Source organism: Triticum aestivum, chromosome 4B (assembly GCF_018294505.1).
Source record: "Triticum aestivum cultivar Chinese Spring chromosome 4B, IWGSC CS RefSeq v2.1, whole genome shotgun sequence".
In the NCBI taxonomy this organism is placed as follows: Eukaryota; Viridiplantae; Streptophyta; class Magnoliopsida; order Poales; family Poaceae; genus Triticum; species Triticum aestivum.
This window is the reverse complement of record NC_057804.1, coordinates 457,340,738-457,365,499: the sequence shown is the minus strand read 5'-3', so window position 1 is coordinate 457,365,499 and position 24,762 is coordinate 457,340,738. Positions and strand designations below refer to the sequence as shown.

The 24,762-nt window shown below is 47.1% G+C and overlaps 1 protein-coding gene across 1 annotated transcript; it reads left to right on the top strand.

Annotated features, from left to right (window-relative positions):
* Positions 1–13,414: 13,414 nt before the first annotated feature.
* Positions 13,415–15,470, top strand: LOC123094979 (probable phospholipase A2 homolog 2). The gene is made up of 4 exons (XM_044516826.1): positions 13,415–13,752; positions 13,856–13,901; positions 14,236–14,361; positions 14,958–15,470. Exons 1-4 carry the CDS (start codon positions 13,636–13,638, stop codon positions 15,140–15,142), a joined length of 474 nt encoding a protein of 157 aa, XP_044372761.1. The 5' UTR covers positions 13,415–13,635; the 3' UTR covers positions 15,143–15,470.
* Positions 15,471–24,762: the final 9,292 nt, after the last annotated feature.

The following is a 24,762-nucleotide window of genomic DNA, read 5'->3' as shown; positions in this document are numbered from 1 at the left end:
TCCAATGTCCATAGTCAGGAAACCATGACTATCTGTTGATCAACGAGCTAGTCAACTAGAAGCTCACTAGGGACATGTTGTGGTCTAAGTATTCACACGTGTATTACGATTTCTGGATAATACAATTATAGCATGAATAAAAGACAACTATCATGAACAAGGAAATATAATAATAATCATTTTATTATTTCCTCTAGGGCATATTTCCAACAAAAACTCTGCACTTTGTGATGCTCATCTACTCTACCTCATCTACATCTGTTCACAGGGTCTGCTGTCAGTCAGTTTGCTGAAGATGTCTGATCAAAGTGATAGTCAGAACAAGTCAGAGGAACAGGTTCAGATAAGTGAGGGCACTAGTCCCTCTAGCAGCTATGATGAGGGTAGCAGGAGCACACCTAGCAACCTGCCAAAGGCAGCCACCAGGACAAGGAAGAAGAGAACATCTGATTCAGGGGATGAAGATTATGTGGCTGTTGAGGATGAGGCCACTTCAAAGAAAAATATGTTGAAAAAGGAGTATGGCACAGCTGCTGCAACAAAGCCTGGAATGAAAACAAAGGCTCCAATAAGAAGAGTTCCTATGTCAAAGGCCAGAGCCTCTACTCAAGAGATAATGGAGTTCACTCTTGAACCCAAAGAAACTGGAGGTGGTAAAAAGAGGAAAGAGAGGGTCAAGAAGACCATTGCCAGAGTTGTTGGGAAGCCTTCCATGATGAGATATGATGATGAAGATGAAGAGGATGTTGCTCAGCACCCAAAGCTCAGAAGCTGATGGGAGATGCTATAAAGTCATGGGCTGCTCCATCAAAGCCCAAGTCTGCTCCCAAAGCTCCAGCTCAGAAGTCTGCTCCGAAGAGAAGCACTAGAAATGTTCCAGCTGCAGAAAAGAACAAGGCCCCAGTGCCTGAGACTGCTAATGAAGAAGATGATGAAGCCCAAGTGCTAAGAAAACTAAAACCAAAGATACCTGAGCATAATGATGCACATCCTTTTGCAGAGGACATGAGGATCGGGAAGGATGCAGGACTGAGATTGTGGAGACAGACTGATCCATATGCTGTCAGGAGAAGAACTGCTGTTGACTACAGGTTTCACACTAAGGAACAACAAGACTTTTATGAGACAATCCTTCTTGAGAAGAAGCCCATAGTGTGTGACATGAGATGGGTGGATTGGGAGTACATCAACAAGAATGAAGAGCACTTACCAGGTGTATATGACAGCTTCAAAGCATGTGAAGTTATACATTTGTTGCCCAGAAGCTTACCAAGTGGAATGATGAGCTGATCATGCAATTCTATTCAACTGCTCATTTCCATCCAGATGGCAAAATTGTCTGGATGTCAGAAGGTACAAGGTACCAATCCTCTGTGGAAGAATGGGCTCAGTTGATCAATGCTCCAGAAGAAAATGAGGATGACTTGGATGTCTATGCCAAGAAGAAGAAGGATCACAACTCAATGGCCAACATGTACAGAGAGATCCCAGATGATGCATTGGAAACTCATAAGTTTGGATCTGTCCATTTGTTGTTGTCTGGTTTGCCTACCATAAACTGGATCCTAAGGCACACATTGCTACCCAAGTCAGGTGATCACAAGATGATCAGAGGACACTCCATCAACTTGCTACATATATTTGATGTTCCTCAAAAGTTGAAGGTGATGAGTCTGATTGTGGAAACAATCAAGAGGACAGCTGCAGATCAGAAGAGATCTTGTGGCTATGCTCCATAGATTCAGATGCTCATTAACTCCAAGATGGGCACAAGCACATATTTGTTGGGCAAGGAGCATCTACCCCTCAAGCCAGACTTTGAGGACAACACTGTTGTTATGAATGAAGAAGATCCATCATCTGTGCAAGCACATGAGAAGAGAGAGAAGGCAAGGGCAGAGGAAGCTGCAAAGATGCCAACTGCTGAAGAAGCATCTCAGGTGTTCTTGAAGAGCAAGCAAGACCAGCTTGGATATCTGATTGCCTCCACCTTGAGGATTGAGAAGGGCTTGGCCACCTTGACTCAAAACCAGGAGAGCTTGGAGAGGATCATTGAGCAGAAATTCTATGATCTTGATGTGAAGGTAACTGAGATCCAGTCACTAGTCGAGCAACTTCAGGAGGAAGTGGAGGAGAAGAAGGGCAAGTTTACTACAGAAGCTTTTGCTAGAGTGCACAGAGGACAGAGATCTGTTGTAGTGCCAGTCACAGATACTAGAGCTATAGCATCTGCACCAGTAGCCACAGCCTCAGTGCCACTAGCTCCAGCAACTACTCCACCAGCTCCAACTACATCAACAGACGCTTTCGTCCTTGGAGTCATCTATACACCACCTCATGAAGACCAAGCCTGAGAGTCGTTTAGCACTATGCATGTTTTGAACTTTTGGTAACTTGTTGCCAAAGGGGGAGAAAATGTATAGATCATAGGCTTCGAGAGAGAGTGTTGCTTTTTATCTCTCTTGTTTTTGGTTGAACTTCTTGTTTGTGTGCTTGTGAGCTACTTGTTTACTTGTTCGATCATGTGTTTGATCATATGCTACCTTTAATGCTTTTTGAATGATATTATCTCTTATATCCTTATATGATCATTCACTTGCTTGGTGATGAGTGCATGCTTTTAACTTCTATCATTTTGAGCGCTCCATCAAGATGTATGTGACATGAAAGAGTAACCCATGATCCTAACACATTGTGCATTTGCACTCCAAAGCAAATTTTAAATAATGCACAAATTTAGGGGGAGCTCTTGCTTATCACATACTCAAAGTGATGATGTTTTTCAATCTTATTATCATTTGTCGAAGCTTTGATCTATATGTTGTCATCAATTACCAAAAAGGGGGAGATTGAAAGTGCAACTATCCCTGGGTGGTTTTGGTAATTCCTAACAACATATAGCTCATTGAGCTAATGCTATTTCAAGATAAATATTTCAGGAAAGCTCAATGTTTGGCATGGCATGGATGAGAAACATGGACCCCTCAAAATGCTAAGGACAAAAGGATTGGCTCAAGCTCAAAGCACAAGACTTTACTTTTTTAGTTTTAGTGATCCAAGATCACATTGAGTCCATAGGAAAAGTCAATACTATCAAGAGGGGATGAGGTGTTTCTTAATGAGTTTTTTGCTCAAAGTGCTTAGTGATATTCTCCAAAAACCATCAACTACTTTCTCACATCCAATATGTCCCAAACCAAAAGTCAAACTCGGCCCCACCGAAACTTTCTACCCGGCGCCACCGAGTTCACTTGACATAGCCACTGCCAGAAACCCTAGTCTTTTCGGTCTCACCGATAGGGATCTCGGTCTCATCGAGATGGGATTGTAATCTCTCTGTTTCCCTTCGTAACATTTCAGTCCAACCGAGATGAGCGATTGGTCCCACCGAGATTGCAATGCAAACTCTCTGTTTTCCTCTCGTAATGTTTTGGTCCAACCGAGATGAGCGAATTGGTCCCACCGAGTTTGCCTGACAAACTCTTTGGTTAGTCTATTACCAAAATCAGTCTCACTGAGTTTGTGTAATCGGTCTCACCGAGATTAGGTTATGCCCTAACCCTAAAGATATCGGTCCCACCGAGTTGACATGTCCGTCCCACCGAAATTCCTAACGGTCACATTATGAACTAAATCGGTCTGACCAAGTTTCACGATTCGGTCCCATCGAGTTTGATAATTTGTGTGTAATGGTTAGATTTTGTGTGGAGGCTATATATACCCCTCCACCCACTCTTCACTCGTGGAGAGAGCCATCAGAACATGCCTACACTTCCAACATACATTTTCTGAGAGAGAACCACCTACACTTTTGTTGAGATCAAGATATTCCATTCCTACCACATAAATCTTGATCTCTAGCCTTCCCCAAGTTGCTTTCCACTCAAATCTTCTTTCCACCAAATCCAAATCCTATGAGAGAGAGTTGAGTGTTGGGGAGACTATCATTTGAAGCACAAGAGCAAGGAGTTCATCATCAACACACCATTTGTTACTTCTTGGAGAGTGGTGTCTCCTAGATTGGCTAGGTGTCACTTGGGAGCCTCCGTCAAGATTGTGGAGTTGAACCAAGGAGTTTGTAAGGGCAAGGACATCGCCTACTTCGTGAAGATCTACCCTAGTGAGGCAAGTCCTTCATGGGGATGACCATGGTGGGATAGACAAGGTTGCTTCTTCGTGGACCCTTCATGGGTGGAGCCCTCCATGGACTCGCGCAGCCGTTACCCTTCGTGAGTTGAAGTCTCCATCAACGTGGATGTATGATAGCACCACCTATCGGAACCACGACAAAAACATCCATGTCTCCTATTGTGTTTGCCTTCTCAAACTCATCCCCTTTACCTTCACATGCAATTGTTTTACATTCTGCTGCTATACTCTTAGAATTGCATGTGTAGGTTGATTGCTTGACTTGTGCTAAGTTGCTAAAATCTGCCAAGAACTAAAATTCGGAAAAGGCTAGATTTTTATTTGGTCAAGTAGTCTAATCACCCCCCTCTAGACATACTTTCGATCCTACACGATTGCAGCAGATGCAAATAATCAGCTTCTTCCTATTGCATATGCATTGGTCGAGAGCGAGAACAAAGATAGCTGGTTGTGGTTCCTGAGCTGTGTGAACATGGGTGTCGTGAAAGAGTGTATAGGTGTTTGCATCATCTCTGATCGCAACACAGGATTATTAAGTGCTCTCAACATAATTAAGGAGTCGTCAGAAGAGTGGGGGTGGTCGGATCTAGAGGGAAGGTGGTGCATGCAGCATTTGGCAGCAAACTTTTACTCCAAATTCAAGAATAAGGATTGGTTCAAGTTATTCAAGAGGATGTGCATGCAGAAAACTAAAGCCAAAATGAATGCCATCTTGGCAGGTATCAATGGTGATATCGAGCACGCTGCCTTGCCGTAGAGAGAAGACCGGAGGGGTCATAGGACGTCCATAAATTTGAGCCAGTGGATCAGCGAGAATTGCCCTGATTTGTACAAGTGGGCGCACGCTACTGACACCGGGACTCGGTATGGAATAATGACCAACAACATGTCAGAGGTGTACAATGGTGTTCTTAAAGGGGTGAGAGCCCTGCCTATCATAGCCCTAATTGAAGAAACTTGGAACCGGACCCTGGCATGCTTTGCAGACAGGGTTACCATGGCCAATGCACACGTTGAATTGAACAAGCCATGGTCCGAGAATATGCAAAGACATCTGGACGAGAAAGCAAAGAAGTCCCAAAGCCATGGCTGTAGGAAAGTGGACGCACTTAGGAATAAGTGGGAGGTCAATGTGCGAGCTAAGTACGTTAAGGGTTACCACAGAGGATAAAAAAAGCAAGTTGTCACCATCGTCACAATGTCATGTGAGTGCACATGTAACAAGCCCAAGCTTGAGGGCTACCCTTGTAGTCATGTGCTCCAGGCGGCTGCAGATCAAAAAGTCAGTGTCGAGCCATACATATCGCCGTACTTCAACATGTACAATATGTACAACACTTGGAATAGTGAGTTCTAGGCCTGGGGCATTGATATGAACTACAAAATGTCGTGGCCAGATGGGCCGAAATGGGTTCCGAGCGCCGACTTGATGAGAACCGCCAAGGGACGACGTCAGTCTAGGCGTCATCGCAATGACATGGACCATAGCCAGATGGGAGAACCAAGGCGATGCCCCGTTTGCAAGTGTTCTGGACATTCACGTAGGGAATGCCCGTATCGAGCGAACGACACCACATGATGTTGATATATATGTACTCGCTATGTCTACTTATATTTGTATTATATTTTTATTTGTATTATATTTAATTTAAATTGAATCTCTTTGTATTATTGAATCTCTCTGTGTTATTGTATTTATTTTTAATTTAAATTGAATATCTTTGTATTATTGTAGCCATGATGTTAACTTCAAATAATTAATGTAAATTGTATCTCTTTGTATTTTTAAGTTAATTTTTATTTGCATTTGTATTTGTGTCTTCCTCGTAATTTTTATTTGTATGTTTGTGTGCAGGTTATGGCTAAAGTGCGAGTGCTTTTGGAGGGGACCCATGACGCTGGCCACCGTTGCCACCTATTTTTGAACCCAAATAAAAAACATGATTATTGGACTTTCATACTTTGAACCGTAAAGAAAACATGGCTAATACACAATTCTTTTGTTCCCTACCTTGATGCTTATGGACTACATGCTTTTGCTAGGCTCACATCACGCGAAGACATGTTCGGACCAATCCCTTTTGACATCCCTCGTTGACCAGTGGAGACCTGAAACCCACACCTTTCACTTTCGTTTTGGGGATCTTACACCTACACTGAAAGATCTTTCTATGATCACAGCTCTACCAATTAGAGGTGAGCCGTTACTCTCTCCACGAGTGTCTCCATCTTGGGCATTAAATATATCAGACCGTCTTGGGATGAGAATGCTAGAATCACAATGTTCTGGTGGCCCTGGTGGCATCCCACGCTCCTGTCTTCATGATAACTTTCATATTTTATCTAGCTACGCTGATTGTGAGACGAGGAAAAGACATATGTTTGCGTATTTGTTGTGGCTCCTCGGGGTTATGTTTCCAAATTCACACGGGGACGTAGTTCTCCCTGGTCTCATCTACATTGCAGAGAAGATGGCAGGTGAATCTTTAAACTAGCAGCCAAAATACAGCTTCGGTTCTGCCATGCTATCTCATACATATAGAGGCTTGTGTGGTGCTGCACAAAAAACTTCCTTTGAAAAAAGAAGCTCTGTTACTTTGTGTCGCCTACGAATTTCTACAGTTGTGGTCCTGGAAATACATCCCTATAGGATGACCTCGTATACTAAATCCCATACACCCATACGACTATAGCGAGGGCAACAGTGTAACTATGGCCACCAGGTGGACAAAGGCACGGAAACATTGGTCTCCAAGTATTACGAAATATTGTTACCCTATATACCACCAGCAGTTTGAGGTACTTGATGAGTCTTTAGTCACATGGAACCCATGGACTCAGGAGCATTTACAGATGGTCTTTGATATACGACCCATCACAGCAGGCATGTTGAGCGATAGTGCATTCTAGTTGACTCACTGCTACTTATTGTTCTTGTGATGTGTTGAGACTTACAACCCAGAGCGTGTCATGAGACAGTTCGGTCTGTATCAGGAGATTCCACCACCTTTTCCAAGATGTACAGAATAGGAAACCCATAAGTAAGATATGATCTCCCTAAATAGTTAGTGTCATTTTTAATTTACTAAACTCACACTTTGTGACATAATTTGCAAGCTAACCAATATGGGCCACGGTTGGAGTTCTTAACGCAACATTCAATGGGTACACAAGTGGGAAAATGAAGCGCTAGCAGATATAGTGCATCAACTTTGGTACATTTTATTTACATTATTTTATTATGATGACCATACGATGCGTGAAGATGCTTTGCTTTCATCACAATGGTTGATGTAATTATATAATTTTGCAGACCGTACGATGGAAGTACAGCTCAAGCATACAAGCAGTGGTACTGCATCAGCACGCGTACTAGCCTGGCCAATCAACCAGCTACGATACCAACAAATCTCATGCAGGAGCAGCAGATGCAGAGACATGTTGAGCTACATCCAGCTTACTATCGTGACCAGATGGTAATCACTAGTAATTTTTTCACGTCCATCATTTCATAATCATTCCAACCAAATAACAACCAAATATTTTTCAGCTTGAAACTTGCAACAAAATAGGGCAAATGGCGACAGAAAGCATGCCGGCCAAGGGACCAGCTGTCAAGTCATTCTAGAAACGTTTTAAAGAATATGTGGCAACAATATTCAGATGTGGTAGAGGCGACGACGTTGTCACTAGAGCGTACAACATGCCAGTAACGAGTTCAGCCAGACCGAGTGTGAATCCCTCATCCAGACCGAGCGAGGCGCGTACAAGCCATGGGCAGTGGGGGGAGGGTCCGAGTACTATAATGACATTGCCACGACATGACTCATCTCCACCACCGCGTCGCTCTTCTTTGGTGCATCTTCATCAGGGGCAGACATCTCAGGACCATGGCACATGGTTGGATTCGATGCCCCAGCAGTATCTTTCCCCAAACCCATATGTGTACACAGGATATGACGCATACACTCAAGGTGAGGGATCTTAGCCGTATCTCTCCACGTGAGGGATCTCCATGCCCGAGGATACTCGTGTCCCAGATTTAAACTAGTACCACGTACAATTGCCAGACAGTACAGGCGAGGGATTTGATCAGGTAGTCATGTTTACATTTTAATGCATTTACAGTGATATCACATATTATCCTCTAACAGTTTAATGCAAGCCAAAATATTTCCTAGTCTAACCTATGTTTCCAATCTAATCAATATACTCAACATCCCTCCGCCAGTCACAACGGTAGCGACGCAGACGGTGAGACTGGAGAAGAACCCAAAGGCACACCGACGGACACCCCCTGACAGTCGTAACGGTCGATGCATCGCGAAGTCGTGGCTGAAGTGGAAGTCGACGAGGTTGCTCAAGCAAGGCGGTAGCCCTTTGTGTCGTTTGTCAAGGTAGCCGAGAGCGTATGGTGGTGGACCCGTGGTCGAGATAGCCATGCGAAGAATGTCCTGGTCGATGTTGAGTCGGGGTAGACGGTGTCGAGGAAGTCGTCGTGGAGCCACGGGCGCAAGGAGGTGCCGAGTTAGTCATGGGCGCAATAGTGTCGAAGTAATGGTGCACCGGAGAGAAGACATTGTTGATGACGCGTCGCGCCAGGGTTGCCAAGCCCGGGGACACATCGTAGATGAAGGCACGCACCGGTGTTGCCGGCACTGGGCATGCATAGACGGACGAAGACGAAGTTGACGAAGAGCCGCTACAGGCTTGCCAGGCCCGAGAACATGTCGTGGACGAAGGCACGCACCGGTGTTGCCAGTATCGGGCATGTGTAGACGAGGGACCTGCTTAGCGGTACGCCATGTCGGAGAAGTCGGACGGGCCAGCATAGAAAAATTCGACGATGATGCGTGAGGCCGATGTCACCAACGGTGGTCGGAGTAGACGAAGTGGTCGGGGTAGATGACGGCGATGCTGGCGATCGGCTGGTGCTTGGACGAGGACGAAGGAGCTGGACGGGCGGCGGCGGCTATGGGGGTAGTGGCGGCAGCGACCAAAGAAGAGCGGCGGCGGTGGCGGCAGCTAGGTTAGGAGCGCGGCAGTGGTTCTCGAAGTAGGCAAAGAACCCTGACAGCACGAAGACCGGTGCGAACGGTGGCGTCCCGCACCAAGGAAAGCGGCGCGGTGCATACCAAGAGAGGTCGACGCATGGGGACGGCGGTGGATTGCAGGCCGCGGTGCTACGGCCCAAAGGGGCGACGCAGCGTTGGTGGGCAGGTCGGGCGACGGCAGGAAGACCTCGGGGTGGCGGCAGGGACCGCGGGTCACGATGCGACGACCCAAAGGGGTGGCGCAGCGGCGGAACCTGGGTCAGTGCAACCGCAGGAACGGTCTCGGGACTGCAGTGTGGATCGCGTGCCACGCTCGCTACGGCCCGACGGGGCGACGCAGCATCGGCGCGAGGGTCGGTGCAGCCGAGGGGACGACCTAGAGCGAACGACCTCGGGAAGGCGATGGACCGCGGACCGCGACACTACTGCCCGAAGGGCGGCACAATGGTGACGTGGGTCGGTGCAGTCCGGAGAAGAACCATGGGGCGACGGCGCTGTGGCCTGAATGGGCGACGTAGCGGCAGCCCGTTGCTCGATCGGTGGAGGGGCGCGTTGAACTCGAGGACGATCTTCAAGGGACCTGTGGAGGCGCGAGCAACTGATGGGGCAGGTCGGTCACGGGGCATAGATGAGGCAGATCGTGGCGGTGAGCAGGTGATGAAGCTAATTGCGCGCGAGGTCGGGGACGCCGCTCAGTGGAGGCGGGGTGGCGACGGAGTCTGAGAAGAAGCCGGCGAGGACGGACGGCGTGGGATGTCGTGCGACCGGCACCCGGGCAGGGAGACCCGAGCGACCAATGTAGCAGCGATGCCCGAGCTGAGACAGTCGACGAGCCTGACGCCATCAGAGACGAGGCCGGCGAGGTAGACCATAGGGCCGCCATGCAGACGCTGCGGAGGTGGGTGACATGGATCAATGGGCGGGCCGGCGCGTGAGCGGCAGCTATGATTAGCTGCTGCATGGCGCGAGGCCCCCGGGTGGAGGTGATGCAGGTGTCCCGGTAGGAGAGGGCGAAGACGGTCGGTGTAGATTGACGGGCGGGCCGGCGTGCAGACGACGGCCGTGAGGGGCTGCCTGTCACGCGAGGCCGCCGGGTCGGTGAAGGAGCCGGTCGGTCACGATGGTGTTGGAGTAGAGGCGCACGGGGGAGGGGTCAATAGTGGCGGCGGGCGACGCAAACCGATCTTAGATCGAAAAACCAAAAAGTAAACGCCGATCAAAACGACCGACGAGAGAGAGAAAAACCCGAGCAAGGGCTCGGGAAAAAGACTCTCTAGGGCAGCCAGTCAACACTGTCGGCGGACGAACCCTAGGAACGGGCGGTGCGGCCGCCGACGGCGGTCATGGAGGCCAACCGCCTCGGGGGCGGCGCGCGGGTGTGGAAGCGGCTGGCAGCGGCTAGGGTTTGAATCGGTTAGGCTGATACCATGATAGAAGGGAGAGATGGTTGGTGGAATAGTTGATTGTGTTTCTTGAGCCTCGTGGGCATATATATAGGAGTACATGATCTACTTGGAGTACAAGGCAAGCCAGAATATTTCTTAGTCTAACCTATGCTTCCAATCTCGCCATAAAAGTGTTTCCCTGCCTATATTGCTCTATGCTATCATTTCTCAAGCAAACCTTTGGGTCATCATCGGTGCAAAGAAATTAGGGTCCACTATTTTGTGAGAATAATCCTTCAGGCCATGTAAGGGGTCTTTTGTAACGAACTCTTCTCTCTTCTTAATAAGAAAAAGGGTTTCCTCCCGCTTTGTATTAGAAAGCAACCATCCGATACAACCAACGATAGGTGCTGGGGCGGAAGCAGCACAATCACGACGAAAAGAAAAAAAAGAGAAAAAAAAAGAAACAAATGCCGATAACGGCGGATCGACAAAAACGACGAAGCCTCGTGAGCGCTGCGTCCACCGGAAATCGTCCCCCAAGCTTCGGGACTCCAACGCGCCGGTACCAATCAACACCTCCAAGAAGGGACGCGACGGTGACGACGTTGTTGCCATGGGATCCCCCCGGTACGCGGTGGGGAGAGAGGAAGGGTAGCCCCGATGCCTTCCAGGAAGGTCCGTTGGTACCCTCAGGCGCCACCGCGTCGGTGTTGGCCAAGCCAACAGGGATTTCTCCTGATCCCATCCTCCACCTCAGGCACTCCGGAGCTCGCCACCAAACCGACCACCACCCTGCGCTAACACGGACACGAAGCTTCCCACGCCGTCTCACCACGGCACCGCGAAGATGGCCTGCACAACGAAGAAGGGGAGCCGGGACTAGGGCAGCAGCACCGTCAGCATACTAGAGGGCCCCACCTTCACCGTCCACGACGGTAGCCGACCGGATGCCAAAGCAGGAGCCTACCGGGCTCGTGGCCCCACAGGCCCGCCCGGGCCCTCAGAGGCCCGGACAGCTCCCGCCTCCGCGCCGCAGCTGGCACACCGGCAGCGTCGCTGCCCCCCGTCCAAGCTGCTCCACCTCCTCACCACACAGACGACAACGAAGCCACGCCGGGGGCCGGCCCGCTAGGACCCAGATGGGGCCCGCGGGCCCCGATCTGGGCCCGAGGCGCGCCACCGGCGAACCTGCGCCATCACGCCGTCACGCCGCCAAGGGGCCGCACCACCACCACGCGAGCCACCGGCCACCGCTACCGGGACGCCGGGCCGTCATCAAGCCGTGGAGCACCGCCGCCGCCCCATGCCCCGGGCAAGGAGCCGCGCGCGCGGGGATAGGCAGGCCCAGCCGCCGCCAACACCACCCGGCCAGCGCCGGGGGCGCCCATCGGCGGCGGCAGGGAGGGGAGGAGAAACGAAGGCGGCCGGAGGGGGGGCTCCCGCCGCCCCGGCCACCTCCCGGGGAGGCGGCACGGAGCGAATCCGGGGGAAGGGATAGGGGGGAGGGGGGCGGGGCCGGGGGCGGTCGACGGCAGCGGCGGGGCCTAGGAAGGCCGGCGGCGGCGGGGAGAGGGAGGGAGGAACCCTAGAGCGGGGGGAGGGAGGGAGCGGGCCGCGTTCAGCAATTCCTCTCTCTTCTTAATTAATGGAGAAGCTAATTTTTTGCCTCCGTTTTGAAAAAAATATTTGGTGATTTGTTTGAATTTCAGCACTAAGCGCTGAACATCGTGTGGAGGTGCGGGCGTGCTGTTCCACGCCATGCAAGTCTACGTCTATGGCCTATCACGAAGGAAAGTTTCTAGGTGGAGTATGAGTACTGTGTTGCATTACTCTTCGAGTTTGACTGCTAACCAAAGACGATCTGACGAAGCAGGAAGCGGGATTCGCACGAAATAACACATTGACGCATGCCCAAGTAATCTTCACCTGAACTGGGCTCGTAAACTGCCTTCAATCTTATCCCTCAGAAACTACCTTCAACCTTAACTCTCATAAATACTATTGGTTGATGTGTTCTTGTCGTTCTAGAGGAGTCGCCAGGAGGGCGCAAACACATATATACAATGTGTAGCGGTTGTATGGGCGCTCTACGCGCGGTTGCAGGTCATTTCTTTGCTTCAGGAAGACACTCAACCAGACTCAGTTTGATCTCGGTTCTATACCATTAAACTAACCAAGTCTGGTGCAGGCGGACTTCCCATGCATGCAGGTGGTCAAATGTCAGTTCTCTATCCGTTTGTTTGGTACGCCCTTGCACAATAAAATAAGAGAAGATACCTAATCTTCGATGAGAAGGTAATGTGATCATGTTAACATTGCATGCCAATGGGACGTAGGTCAGAGATTACAAAACTGCACCCACTTGTCCTCCGGCGTCCTCCGGTGATGGCAACTTGTGAGCTGTAATGTAAGTGTGACGTCCTTTGTCAAGACTGCAATAATAACATATGCATGCTCCCTGTGATCTGCATGCATCACGCCCACACCAACCAAAGGTTATATGTTCGGAAAACAAGATGAAATTGCACACCTTTTAGTTGTTTGGAGTTTTCATTACTAATCTTTGTCAACCGAAGTTATAACCTTGAAACTGTGCAATTTTAGCATGACATTACTGCAATGACTAGTTCGTACGATAAATGTGGAGTGAGGTGGGGGTAGACAACTTAGCAATAGCCGGTCTCTCGTACACCGCCCGTTCCATAATATGGGATCGTTTTGCAAGCTGGGTAGCTAAAGTTAGCGATTATAAACGTCAGGACAAGAGCGACCACTCCACAAAATATAGGGATATGAAACGGCTAATGGCACATGCCATGGCACCTCTCGTCACCAGTGGCATGCCCAGTGCTCACTTCACCTGTGCTAGTTGCTGCACCACGCCACCACATCCAGACCCCCAAACTCCAGAGCTCATATAAGTAACTCACTTGGTGCCTTGCGAAAATAGATCACGTATACTTCGCACCCCACACACCACGCCCTGCTTCGTCCCGCGCAGAAGCTCCTCTCTGCTTCCCTTCCGCGACTTGGACACAGCAGCAATGAGATCGGTGCTCGGTCTCTCCCATTGGTGTTCCTTGCTGCTTCTCCTCTCGCTGGTGACGGCTCCGCGGGGGCTCGAGGTCGGCGATCTCTTCAGCCAAGGGAAACCACCGGCGGTACGTACGTGGGAGATCGAGCGTATGGCTTACTAACAAATCGATTTGGATTGTTCGTTTGTAAGTGCTTCTGGAGCTGATCGATTTGGTCGTGGCCTTGCAGGGGAAGCAGGACTGCAGCCGGACATGCGAGTCCAAGTTTTGCACCGGTAGGCACTTGCCACAACTCTGATCAGTCTCCGACACTGTCTTCGTGTCACAGCAATCTTTGTTTTCTCTTGAGCTGCTATGTATTCCAGAGTAGCTGTTTCTATTCCTGAAAAGAACAGAGCAGTCGAGTCTAATTAGATTGGACTGCAAGTTAGATTGTTAGATTGAACTTCATCTTGACTAGCTCTTGTTTAGCCAGACGATAGCATTGCGCAGAAGTACCGAGGATAGCAGATTTCCTGTTTATTTTTCAGTTGAATAATGGCCTGGACCGAAGTAACTGACGCTCGTTTGCCCTTGGTTTCCGGCACGCCACCGGCCTCCCTCCGGAAGTCCCGCCTGTGCTGAGGTACGGGAAATACTGCGGAATCCTCTACAGCGGCTGCCCCGGCGAGAAGCCCTGCGACGCCCTGGACGCCTGCTGCATGGTCCACGACCACTGCGTCGCCGCCAACAACAGTACGACATCTTCTCCCAGCTCCACACATTTTTCTTCTTCTAGCTACTATCCGAAACGAAAAGATCGGACAGGAGAAAAGCACGTAGGTTTTCCCTTTTCTTTGCTTCGTTTGACATCTCCGCAGACACAGAGCTCTCGGCCCCATGCCAGTCGTTTACGAGATGACACGCCACCTATAGCAAGCAGATCGTATCTCCAGTGGTACCAGCATGATTAGGAATGATTAGATTAACAAGTGCATGGGCAGATGGCTCCCTCATTGGCCCAACACGCTCCAGATAAGCCGCATGCAATTCGTATCAGCACACGCTCCTCCAAATAAGTACGCATTTCGTATAGAGATAGATAATTTGAAGCGTGCGACGCAACCGACACGTACCCCGCTGCGCCACTAGCTCGTCAACGTCGTCCTGTCGCCCACATTTCGAACGCGGCAGCACCGGTCGCTTGCGCGCGTTGATGAGGCGCGCACGCATGATTGCAGGAAAAACACCCCCGTCGCACTCACCCGGCCGCGCGCACTGGTCCTGCCACTGTGTCTGTGTGTGCGGATGAATGATTTGTGGTGCACTCACTCCATGTGTCGTGTGTGCAGATGACTACCTGAACACCAGGTGCAACGAGAACCTGCTGGGCTGCATCGACGGGGTGAACCCGGCGGGGCCGACGTTCCCCGGGAATAAGTGCGGCGTCGGCGAGACGGCGTTCGTCATAAAGGGTGTCATCGAGACGGCCGTGCTCGCAGGGAAGATCCTTCACAAGCGCGACATCGGGCAGTAGCCATCTGGCCTGGCCTGGACCCGGAGCGTACATTAGGAAATAATGTGGTAGGCGTGGCGTGACGTGGTGGTGCGGCAATCGGGCAGTACTGTGCTTTGGACCAGTTTGGTGGTATGTATTGCAGACTGGTGCGAAATGGCATACATGGGTTGCAACATTGTTTCTGTAGTCCAAAGGACACACCGGAACACCCATTGGTTACTGATGGACATAGTCTGATATTCCTGCTGTCCCCCGTGTCCAGTAGACCAGTACTTCCTTTGTTTCTAGAAGTACTGCTTTGCTAGACCGTTCTTTAGCCATGAGTTAAGCCTCTTTTTTCTTGTTATATATGCGTGCTTGTTTTCTAAACGGAGGCAAAAACTTTGTCTCATCCACTAATTAAGAATGAAGACGGACAAGAGTTTGTAGCGAAAAGTAAAAAATTATTACAGCATGGTCATTAATCTCGCGGCATCAAATGACCTAAAATTTTCGCCCCGGCAGCGACCCAAAGCTTAGACTCGCTCTTTATGTTGTTGAGCAGCTTAAACTTGTTGCGGAATATCCTCGTGTCCCTCTCGTTTCAAATAGCCCAAGCAACAAGCATCGTTAGGGAGGCCATTTGCTTTCCTATGCACCGTCGTCATGCTAGACATGTTTGTCCACCACTCCTTGATAGATCGTTCCACCGGCCAAGTGGAAATTTCCATGCTATCCGATTGGAGTCAATCTTTCAACATTTCCCAAAGTCTCAACGTGTAGCGCACTTGTAGAAGGGGTGCGCAACAGACTCTTGCTCTCTCTTGCATAACGGGTAAAGCCCACAATTGTCCTAACCCTGCTTGGACAAGCAGTCAATGATCCAAACACGATTTTGAATTGCAAACCAAGCAAAGAACTTGATTTTTGGGGGGGGGGGGTCCCAAACCCTCGAAACGGTGTTATTCATCCCCGTGCGAACAATCCCCAAGAACTGTGCCTTATATCCTGAGGCTGTGGTATATGCACCATTTGTTGTGTGCTTCCAAGTGACAGAATCCTCCAAATCCTCGTGGAGGTGGACGTCCCAAAGCAAGGTCCAAAGTCGGATGAATTGATGGATATGGTCTAAGGTGAAGGTGGCTGATATTTTGACTTTGGAAATCCACATGCCCTCACGCAAGGTTTCGTGCACCTTCCAATTGTTCCTCATGGAGCACTCAAAGATGAATGGAGCAATTATTTAAGTCACTTTCCAAGTAGCCAAGGGGAGTCCCAAAAGGGTGTAATACCACCATTGCCAATAGTGATGGAGGTTGAAGCATAGAAGAAGTCCATGTCGTCCTCATCACAAGGATTTCCCATCCCCACCCACATTCATGGCAGATCATTCCACTCATACCAAGGCCATCATAACCTTAGAGCTCAGATAAATTTGCCAAGATGAAGCACATCGATGCCCCCATGATCCTTAGGGCGGCACACCGTCTCCAAGTTGACCTTGCATTTCGCGTCAGTCATCTTGTTCTTCCCGGACCAGAGGAATGACAAGGGAGGTCGCGTGGTAGACCACTTGCGAGGTGAGCACCGGTTTGACAAGAATGCACCGACCCTTCAAGGTGATATTCCCTCCCTCCAAAGGGGCAAGTTTGCCCGCGACCTTATCATGAAGGTATATGCAATCGACCCTCTTGAGTTGTCGCAATGAGAGAGAAAGGCCACATGGAAGATCTCGTCCAACTTCAAGTTCCCGCATCTTATAGGGATGACAAAGCTCTTGTATGCATAACCCCATGGCCTGACCAAAGCAAACCAAGATGGTTGCAAGGTTCAAAACATACTCCTTTAAATGCTTGACAAAAAAAACAGTCGCATCGTCCGCATAGATAGATGTTTGAAAGCAAGTGCCATGCCCCTTGATTTTGTGGATTATCCTGTGGCGAGTGGCCACATTAAGAACTTGTTGGAGAGGATCAATCGCAATGACAAAGAGGAGTGGAGATAGTATGAGTTTTGCTACAATTGATTGCTTTGCTATGTATTTCATCTAAGTCGAGCAATGACTCCTACACCATGTATACGACATCGGCTCTTCGCCTAGCCATGACTGCAAGCTATGAGAGGAGAGATAACTTAAGGTGCAAGCATAGAAACTTGAGTGCAATGGTACTGGTGGCCGTTAATTCCATAGGCGGAGCTGGCTGGTTTTATAGCTTGCTTTCATCGTCGGTAGTTGGGTGACCATATGGAGGCGCCATTTGACGAACTCCAGCACCTTGTGGCATCTTGTAACAACATTTGTACCATATCAAAAGTCAAAACTTACAAAAATTTGCAACACAAAGTAATCGTATGTGACATGGACAATGATAACTTGAAAACAAAAGTAAACTTCAATGTATCATTTTTAAATATGTTATTTTCTGAAGCAAATATTGTAACAAATAATACTAAAAACATGTGTATGCTCGCCTATACCCAAGAAGAAGAGAAATTCAGAATAGTGGCAAGAAACACTGTTGGAAATATGTCCTAGAGGCACTAATATTGTATTATTATATTTCCATATTCATAATTAAGTGTTTATATTTCATGCTATAACTGCTACGATCCTGGAATATGCGATTCAGTGGAAAATTCATGTGCATGTGTGAAATGATAAACAGATAAAATAAAGGTTCCTAGTCTCGCCTCTAAGACTAGCTCAAGTGTTGTTGGTGATCACGTTTTCTAGATTTTAGAATATCATTAAGTGTAACGATAGTCCTAAAACAATATTGAGATTATGACGTCGGAGGAACGATCATATTGAATCAACCCAAACTTGTTTGTTATGAATTGAGATAATATCGTATGTATTCAATTGTAATAACACAGAGTGTTAACGTGTGATTTTGCTCCTTAGAACATGAGAGTATCATGGTCACTTCTTACTGTATGGTGGGCTTTGGGACTGCTCAAACGTCACCTATAACACGGTAATCGTGATGACAACTTACAGGTTCATCGGAAAGTTTGACAAGTGGTCAGATAGCTCGAGAGTGGGATTTGTTGCTCATATTATGGAGAGATATTCTTAGGGCCCTCTCGGTGTGACGGCGTCAATCATCGTCTGGCCAGACACAGGTGACTTTGTCACGGGGATGCTGGAACACAATAACGAGAAAGAAGAACAAAAATAGTAATGATGATTTAGGTATAGTGAGCATGGTGATGACTCAGGAGAATACTGATGCATCTCGGGTTCTGTGAAGTATCGCGGAGCAAAGGGAACATCACATGATAACCAAAGGTTCAATCGAATATCATTCGTGTGTTCACTGCACGAACGGGTTCATTCATGTCTATGAGTTAACAAACCTATGGGCTCACAAGCTTAAGACAATCACGATCTGCTGAGTGTTAGTAGGATGGGAGTCATGAGAATATATTTGTCGAATTATTTCATGAATATTTAGAATAGTTCCAAGATGATCCGGAAGCGTTTCGGGGAACACCGGAAGGGTTTCAGAGAGTATCGGGTAATACCGGGTTTTGCCGATATATATTATATAGGTGGAAAATGTTTGCGGAGATGCTATATATATAATGATTTGAAAGTATTTAGAACATTTTATATTTAATTTAAATATCAACGGGCTTAAAAATGCCAAGAGGTGGAAGGCAATTTGGGCCAAAAAGGTCCAAGTGAGAAAGTGCCTCCTTCCCTAAGGAAGGAGGATGAATTGGGAGAGGGGGAGGAGTCAGACTCGCCTAAGTACTCGCCTAAGTACTCGCCTAAGTACTCGCCTAATTCTCAAAGGACTGAAACCCCGGTTGATGCGTGATCTCAAACACGCAATAGGCGCATGGGTCGACAAACTTCCATCAGTTCTTTGGGGATTGAGGACTACTCCTAATAGGTCGACTGGGCGAACTCCATTCTTTCTGGTCTATGGAGCTGAAGTAGTTCTGCTGAGTGACCTGCTTCACAATGCACCCCGAGTCGAGCTCTACTCTGAAGATGAAGCAGAATAAGCCCGGCAGGACGCAGTCGACCTTCTAGAAGAAGAAAGAGAGATGGCCATGATCTGATCGACCATCTATCAGCAAGACTTGCGTCGATTCCATGCCAGAAACGTGAAGAGTCGAGCCTTCCAAGAAGGAGACTTGGTCCTCCGAGTGGATCAACAGAAGCCACATAAACTTGCCCCTACTTGGGAAGGCCCCTTCATCGTCACCAAAGTTCTCCACAATGGAGCATACCATCTTTACAATATCGGTCGCCAGATTGATGAGCCACGAGCTTGGAACACGGAGCTGCTCCGCCCCTTTTACACTTAAGTACTCACTCGGGTGAGATGTAATAAAAAGTACTCCTGTAGTTTGTTTATCAAAGACAAAAGTGTTATAATTTTCCCATCGATTGTTGTTGCTTTTGTTTATGTGAGAAATCCCCCAGTGGGTGGCTTAGCTGCGAACCCGTTTCGCCTAAGTTTGTAAAAAAAATTCCTACCGAGTGACGAGCAAGCCTCTCACTCGGGGGCTTAACTGCGAATCCGTTTCGCCTAAGTATTTGAAAATCCTACCGAGTGGAGAGCAAACCTCCCACTCGGGGGCTTAGCTGCAAATCCGTTTCGCCTAAGTATTTGAAAATCCTACCGAGTGGAGAGCAAACCTCCCACTCGGGGGCTTAGCTGAAGTCCAGTACTCGCCTAAGTGTTTGAAAATCCTACCAAGTGACGAGCAAGCCTCTCACTCGGAGGCTTAGCTGCGAATCCGTTTCGCCTAAGTGTTTGAAAATCCTACCGAGTGGAGAGCAAGCCTCTCACTCGGGGGCTTAGCTGCAGTCCAGTACTCGCCTAAGTACTTGAAAATCCTACCGAGTGGAGAGCAAACCTCCCACTCGGGGGCTTAGCTGCAGTCCAGTACTCGCCTAAGTATTTAAAAATCCTACCGAATGAGTTAAGCCTAAGTACACACCGGAACACCCATTGGTTACTGATGGACATAGTCTGATATTCCTGCTGTCCCCCGTGTCCAGTAGACCAGTACTTCCTTTGTTTCTAGAAGTACTGCTTTGCTAGACCGTTCTTTAGCCATGAGTTAAGCCTCTTTTTTCTTGTTATATATATGCGTGCTTGTTTTCTAAACGGAGGCAAAAACTTTGTCTCATCCACTAATTAAGAATGAAGACGGACAAGAGTTTGTAGCGAAAATTAAAAAATTATTACAGCATGGTCATTACTCTCGCGGCATCAAATGACCTAAAATTTTCGCCCCGGCAGCGACCCAAAGCTTAGACTCGCTCTTTATGTTGTTGAGCAGCTTAAACTTGTTGCGGAATATCCTCGTGTCCCTCTCGTTTCAAATAGCCCAAGCAACAAGCATCGTTAGGGAGGCCATTTGCTTTCCTATGCACCGTCGTCATGCTAGACATGTTTGTCCACCACTCCTTGATAGATCGTTCCACCGGCCAAGTGGAAATTTCCATGCTATCCGATTGGAGCCAATCTTTCAACATTTCCCAAAGTCTCAACGTGTAGCGCACTTGTAGAAGGGGTGCACAACAGACTCTTGCTCTCTCTTGCATAACGGGTAAAGCCCACAATTGTCCTAACCCTGCTTGGACAAGCAGTCAACGATGCAAACACGATTTTGAATTGCAAACCAAGCAAAGAACTTGATTTTTTTTGGGGGGGGGGGGTCCCAAACCCTCGAAACGGTGTTATTCATCCCCGTGCGAACAATCCCCAAGAACTGTGCCTTATATCCTGAGGTTGTGGTATATGCACCATTTGTTGTGTGCTTCCAAGTGACAGAATCCTCCAAATCCTCGTGGAGGTGGACGTCCCAAAGCAAGGTCCAAAGTCGGATGAATTGATGGATATGGTCTAAGGTGAAGGTGGCTGATATTTTGACTTTGGAAATCCACACGCCCTCACGCAAGGTTTCGTGCACCTTCCAATTGTTCCTCATGGAGCACTCAAAGATGAATGGAGCAATTATTTAAGTCACTTTCCAAGTAGCCAAGGGGAGTCCCAAAAGGGTGTAATACCACCATTGCCAATAGTGATGGAGGTTGAAGCATAGAAGAAGTCCATGTCGTCCTCATCACAAGGATTTCCCATCCCCACCCACATTCATGGCGGATCATTCCACTCATACCAAGGCCATCATAACCTTAGAGCTCAGATAAATTTGCCAAGATGAAGCACACCGATGCCCCCATGATCCTTAGGGCGGCACACCGTCTCCAAGTTGACCTTGCATTTCGCGTCAGTCATCTTGTTCTTCCCGGACCAGAGGAATGACAAGGGAGGTCGCGTGGTAGACCACTTGCGAGGTGAGCACCGATTTGACAAGAATGCACCGACCCTTCAAGGTGATATTCCCTCCCTCCCAAGGGGCAAGTTTGCCCGCGACCTTATCATGAAGGTATATGCAATCGACCCTCTTGAGTTGTCGCAATGAGAGAGAAAGGCCACATGGAAGATCTCGTCCAACTTCAAGTTCCCGCATCTTATAGGGATGACAAAGCTCTTGTATGCATAACCCCATGGCCTGACCAAAGCAAACCAAGATGGTTGCAAGGTTCGAAACATACTCCTTTAAATGCTTGACAAAAAAAACAGTCGCATCGTCCGCATAGATAGATGTTTGAAAGCAAGTGCCATGCCCCTTGATTTTGTGGATTATCCTGTGGCGAGTGGCCACATTAAGAACTTGTTGGAGAGGATCAATCGCAATGACAAAGAGGAGTGGAGATAGTATGAGTTTTGCTACAATTGATTGCTTTGCTATGTATTTCATCTAAGTCGAGCAATGGCTCCTACACCATGTATACGACATCGGCTCTTCGCCTAGCCATGACTGCAAGCTATGAGAGGAGAGATAACTTAAGGTGCAAGCATAGAAACTTGAGTGCAATGGTACTGGTGGCCGTTAATTCCATAGGCGGAGCTGGCTGGTCTTATAGCTTGCTTTCATCGTCGGTAGTTGGGTGACCATATGGAGGCGCCATTTGACGAACTCCAGCACCTTGTGGCATCTTGTAACAACATTTGTACCATATCAAGAGTCAAAACTTACAAAAATTTGCAACACAAAGTAATCGTATGTGACATGGACAATGATAACTTGAAAACAAAAGTAAACTTCAATGTATCATTTTTAAATATGTTATTTTCTGAAGCAAATATTGTAACAAATAATACTAAAAACATGTGTATGCTCGCCTATACCCAAGAAGAAGAGAAATTCAGAATAGTGGCAAGAAACATTGTTGGAAATATGTCCTAGAGGCACTAATATTGTATTATTATATTTCCATATTCATAATTAAGTGTTTATATTTCATGCTATAACTGCTACGATCCTGGAATATTCGATTCAGTGGAAAATTCATGTGCATGTGTGAAATGATAAACAGATAAAATAAAGGTTCCTAGTCTCGCCTCTAAGACTAGCTCAAGTGTTGTTGGTGATCACGTTTTCTGGATTTTAGAATATCATTAAGTGTAACGATAGTCCTAAAACAATATTGAGATTATGACGTCGGAGGAACGATCATATTGAATCAACCCAAACTTGTTTGTTATGAATTGAGATAATATCGTATGTATTCAATTGTAATAACATAGAGTGTTAACGTGTGATTTTGCTCCTTAGAACATGAGAGTATCATGGTCACTTCTTACTGTATGGTGGGCTTTGGGACTGCTCAAACGTCACCTATAACACGGTAATCGTGACGACAACTTACAGGTTCATCGGAAAGTTTGACAAGTGGTCAGATAGCTCGAGAGTGGGATTTGTTGCTCATATTATGGAGAGATATTCTTAGGGCCCTCTCGGTGTGACGGTGTCAATCATCGTCTGGCCAGACACAGGTGACTTTGTCACGGGGATGCTGGAACACAATAACGAGAAAGAAGAACAAAAATAGTAATGATGATTTAGGTATAGTGAGCATGGTGATGACTCAGGAGAATACTGATGCATCTCGGGTTTTGTGAAGTATCGCGGAGCAAAGGGAACATCACATGATAACCAAAGGTTCAATCGAATATCATTCGTGTGTTCACTGAACGAACGGGTTCATTCATGTCTATGAGTTAACAAACCTATGGGCTCACAAGCTGAAGACAATCACGATCTGCTGAGTGTTAGTAGGATGGGAGTCATGAGAATATATTTGTCGAATTATTTCATGAATATTTAGAATAGTTCCAAGATGATCCGGAAGCATTTCGGGGATCACCGGAAGGGTTTCAGAGAGTATCGGGTAATACCGGGTTTTGCCGATATATATTATATAGGTGGAAAATGTTTGCGGAGATGCTATATATATAATGATTTGAAAGTATTTAGAACATTTTATATTTAATTTAAATATCAACGGGCTTAAAAAGGCCAAGAGGTGGAAGGCAATTTGGGCCAAAAAGGTCCAAGTGAGAAAGTGCCTCCTTCCCTAAGGAAGGAGGCTGAATTGGGAGAGGGGGAGGAGTCAGACTCCTCCTCCCTGGCTGGCGCACCAAAAGGGCTCTTTCCCCCTTTGGTGGCAGCCCTCCCTCTCCCCTCTATCCTATATACACATGCAGGTTTGTGCTCCTTTGATCATCTAAGTTTTTGAGCCTCCTCTTCTAGTTCTAGTTGGTCTTAGTTGACTAATTAGAGCTAGGCTAATCCTCTTGTACTCATGATTAGAAGTCCAATATAGTTCTAATCTCCTCCCTTTAATTCTCCGATGATGATTAGCTGGACGGTGAAGCGTTGCCGGATCATGAAGGTTACACGCTTGCAACCAAGTAGAGAGGTCGTGCTTTCGGTCTTCGGTTCGAGGGACTGTTCAGGGGAAGTACGATGGGTCATTCATCAACGGATTGAGGGACTCCAAGTATGATCTACATGTAACATCCCAAAATTCTAAATTTTGGAATGTTATATTAAATGAATAGTTTGTATTGTTTGTTTTATTGTGGTGTGGTTGCTTGTGTGAAATTGAGTGAAATTTGAAACTTTTTGAAAGTTGAATGAGAGGGAATGAAATGACTTTCCCAAACTTTCACCTTGCATTTATGATCTCCATGAATTCTTATTCATTTCATCACAAAACCCTAGAGTGAAGATGATATAACTTCTTCCATTTAAATAAATGAAAAGGGTTTTGAAAAGATTTGAATTCCATTTGGAAATATTTCAAATTCGGAAACTTTATGAAACTCAATGAGTTTCATGAGAGAAGATAAAATGACTTCTTCAAATGCTAAGAAAGAAAGTTGTAAGTTTCAAAGAATCAAATTGAAAGTCCCTTTGAAGTTATTTTGAAACCCACTTTCAATTTGGAGTTATTTGGTTTTTATTCAAAAAAAATCAGCAAAAATAAAATATATGGAAAATAGGGTAAAATGATTCCCTACAGTAGAAAAGTCGAGAAAAATGAGTTTGAAATCATTTTGGTATTTTAAAATATTTTCTATTTGGTTTTTAAATGAACCACTAGTATTGTTCGCTTTATTACCAATTTTGTTGAATTTATTTGCCGCTGAAAATATGTTCATCATTTAGGAAATCTTTTTCTGAAAATTGTGATCTATAATATGCCTATGTACAATTTTATTTTTATTTCTATTATTCAGTTTTCCCTTTTCTGTTTCTATTTAAAAAACAAAAACTAC

What these genes read in the sequence shown, in the direction of transcription:
- LOC123094979 (XM_044516826.1), top strand. Translation starts at nt 13,636, where the DNA reads ATGAGATCGGTGCTCGGTCTCTCCCATTGGTGTTCCTTGCTGCTTCTC. An exon ending in GCCAAGGGAAACCACCGGCG is followed by an intron (nt 13,753 to 13,855) that starts GTACGTACGTGG and finishes GTGGCCTTGCAG; the next exon opens with GGGAAGCAGGACTGCAGCCG. An exon ending in CGAGTCCAAGTTTTGCACCG is followed by an intron (nt 13,902 to 14,235) that starts GTAGGCACTTGC and finishes TCCCTCCGGAAG; the next exon opens with TCCCGCCTGTGCTGAGGTAC.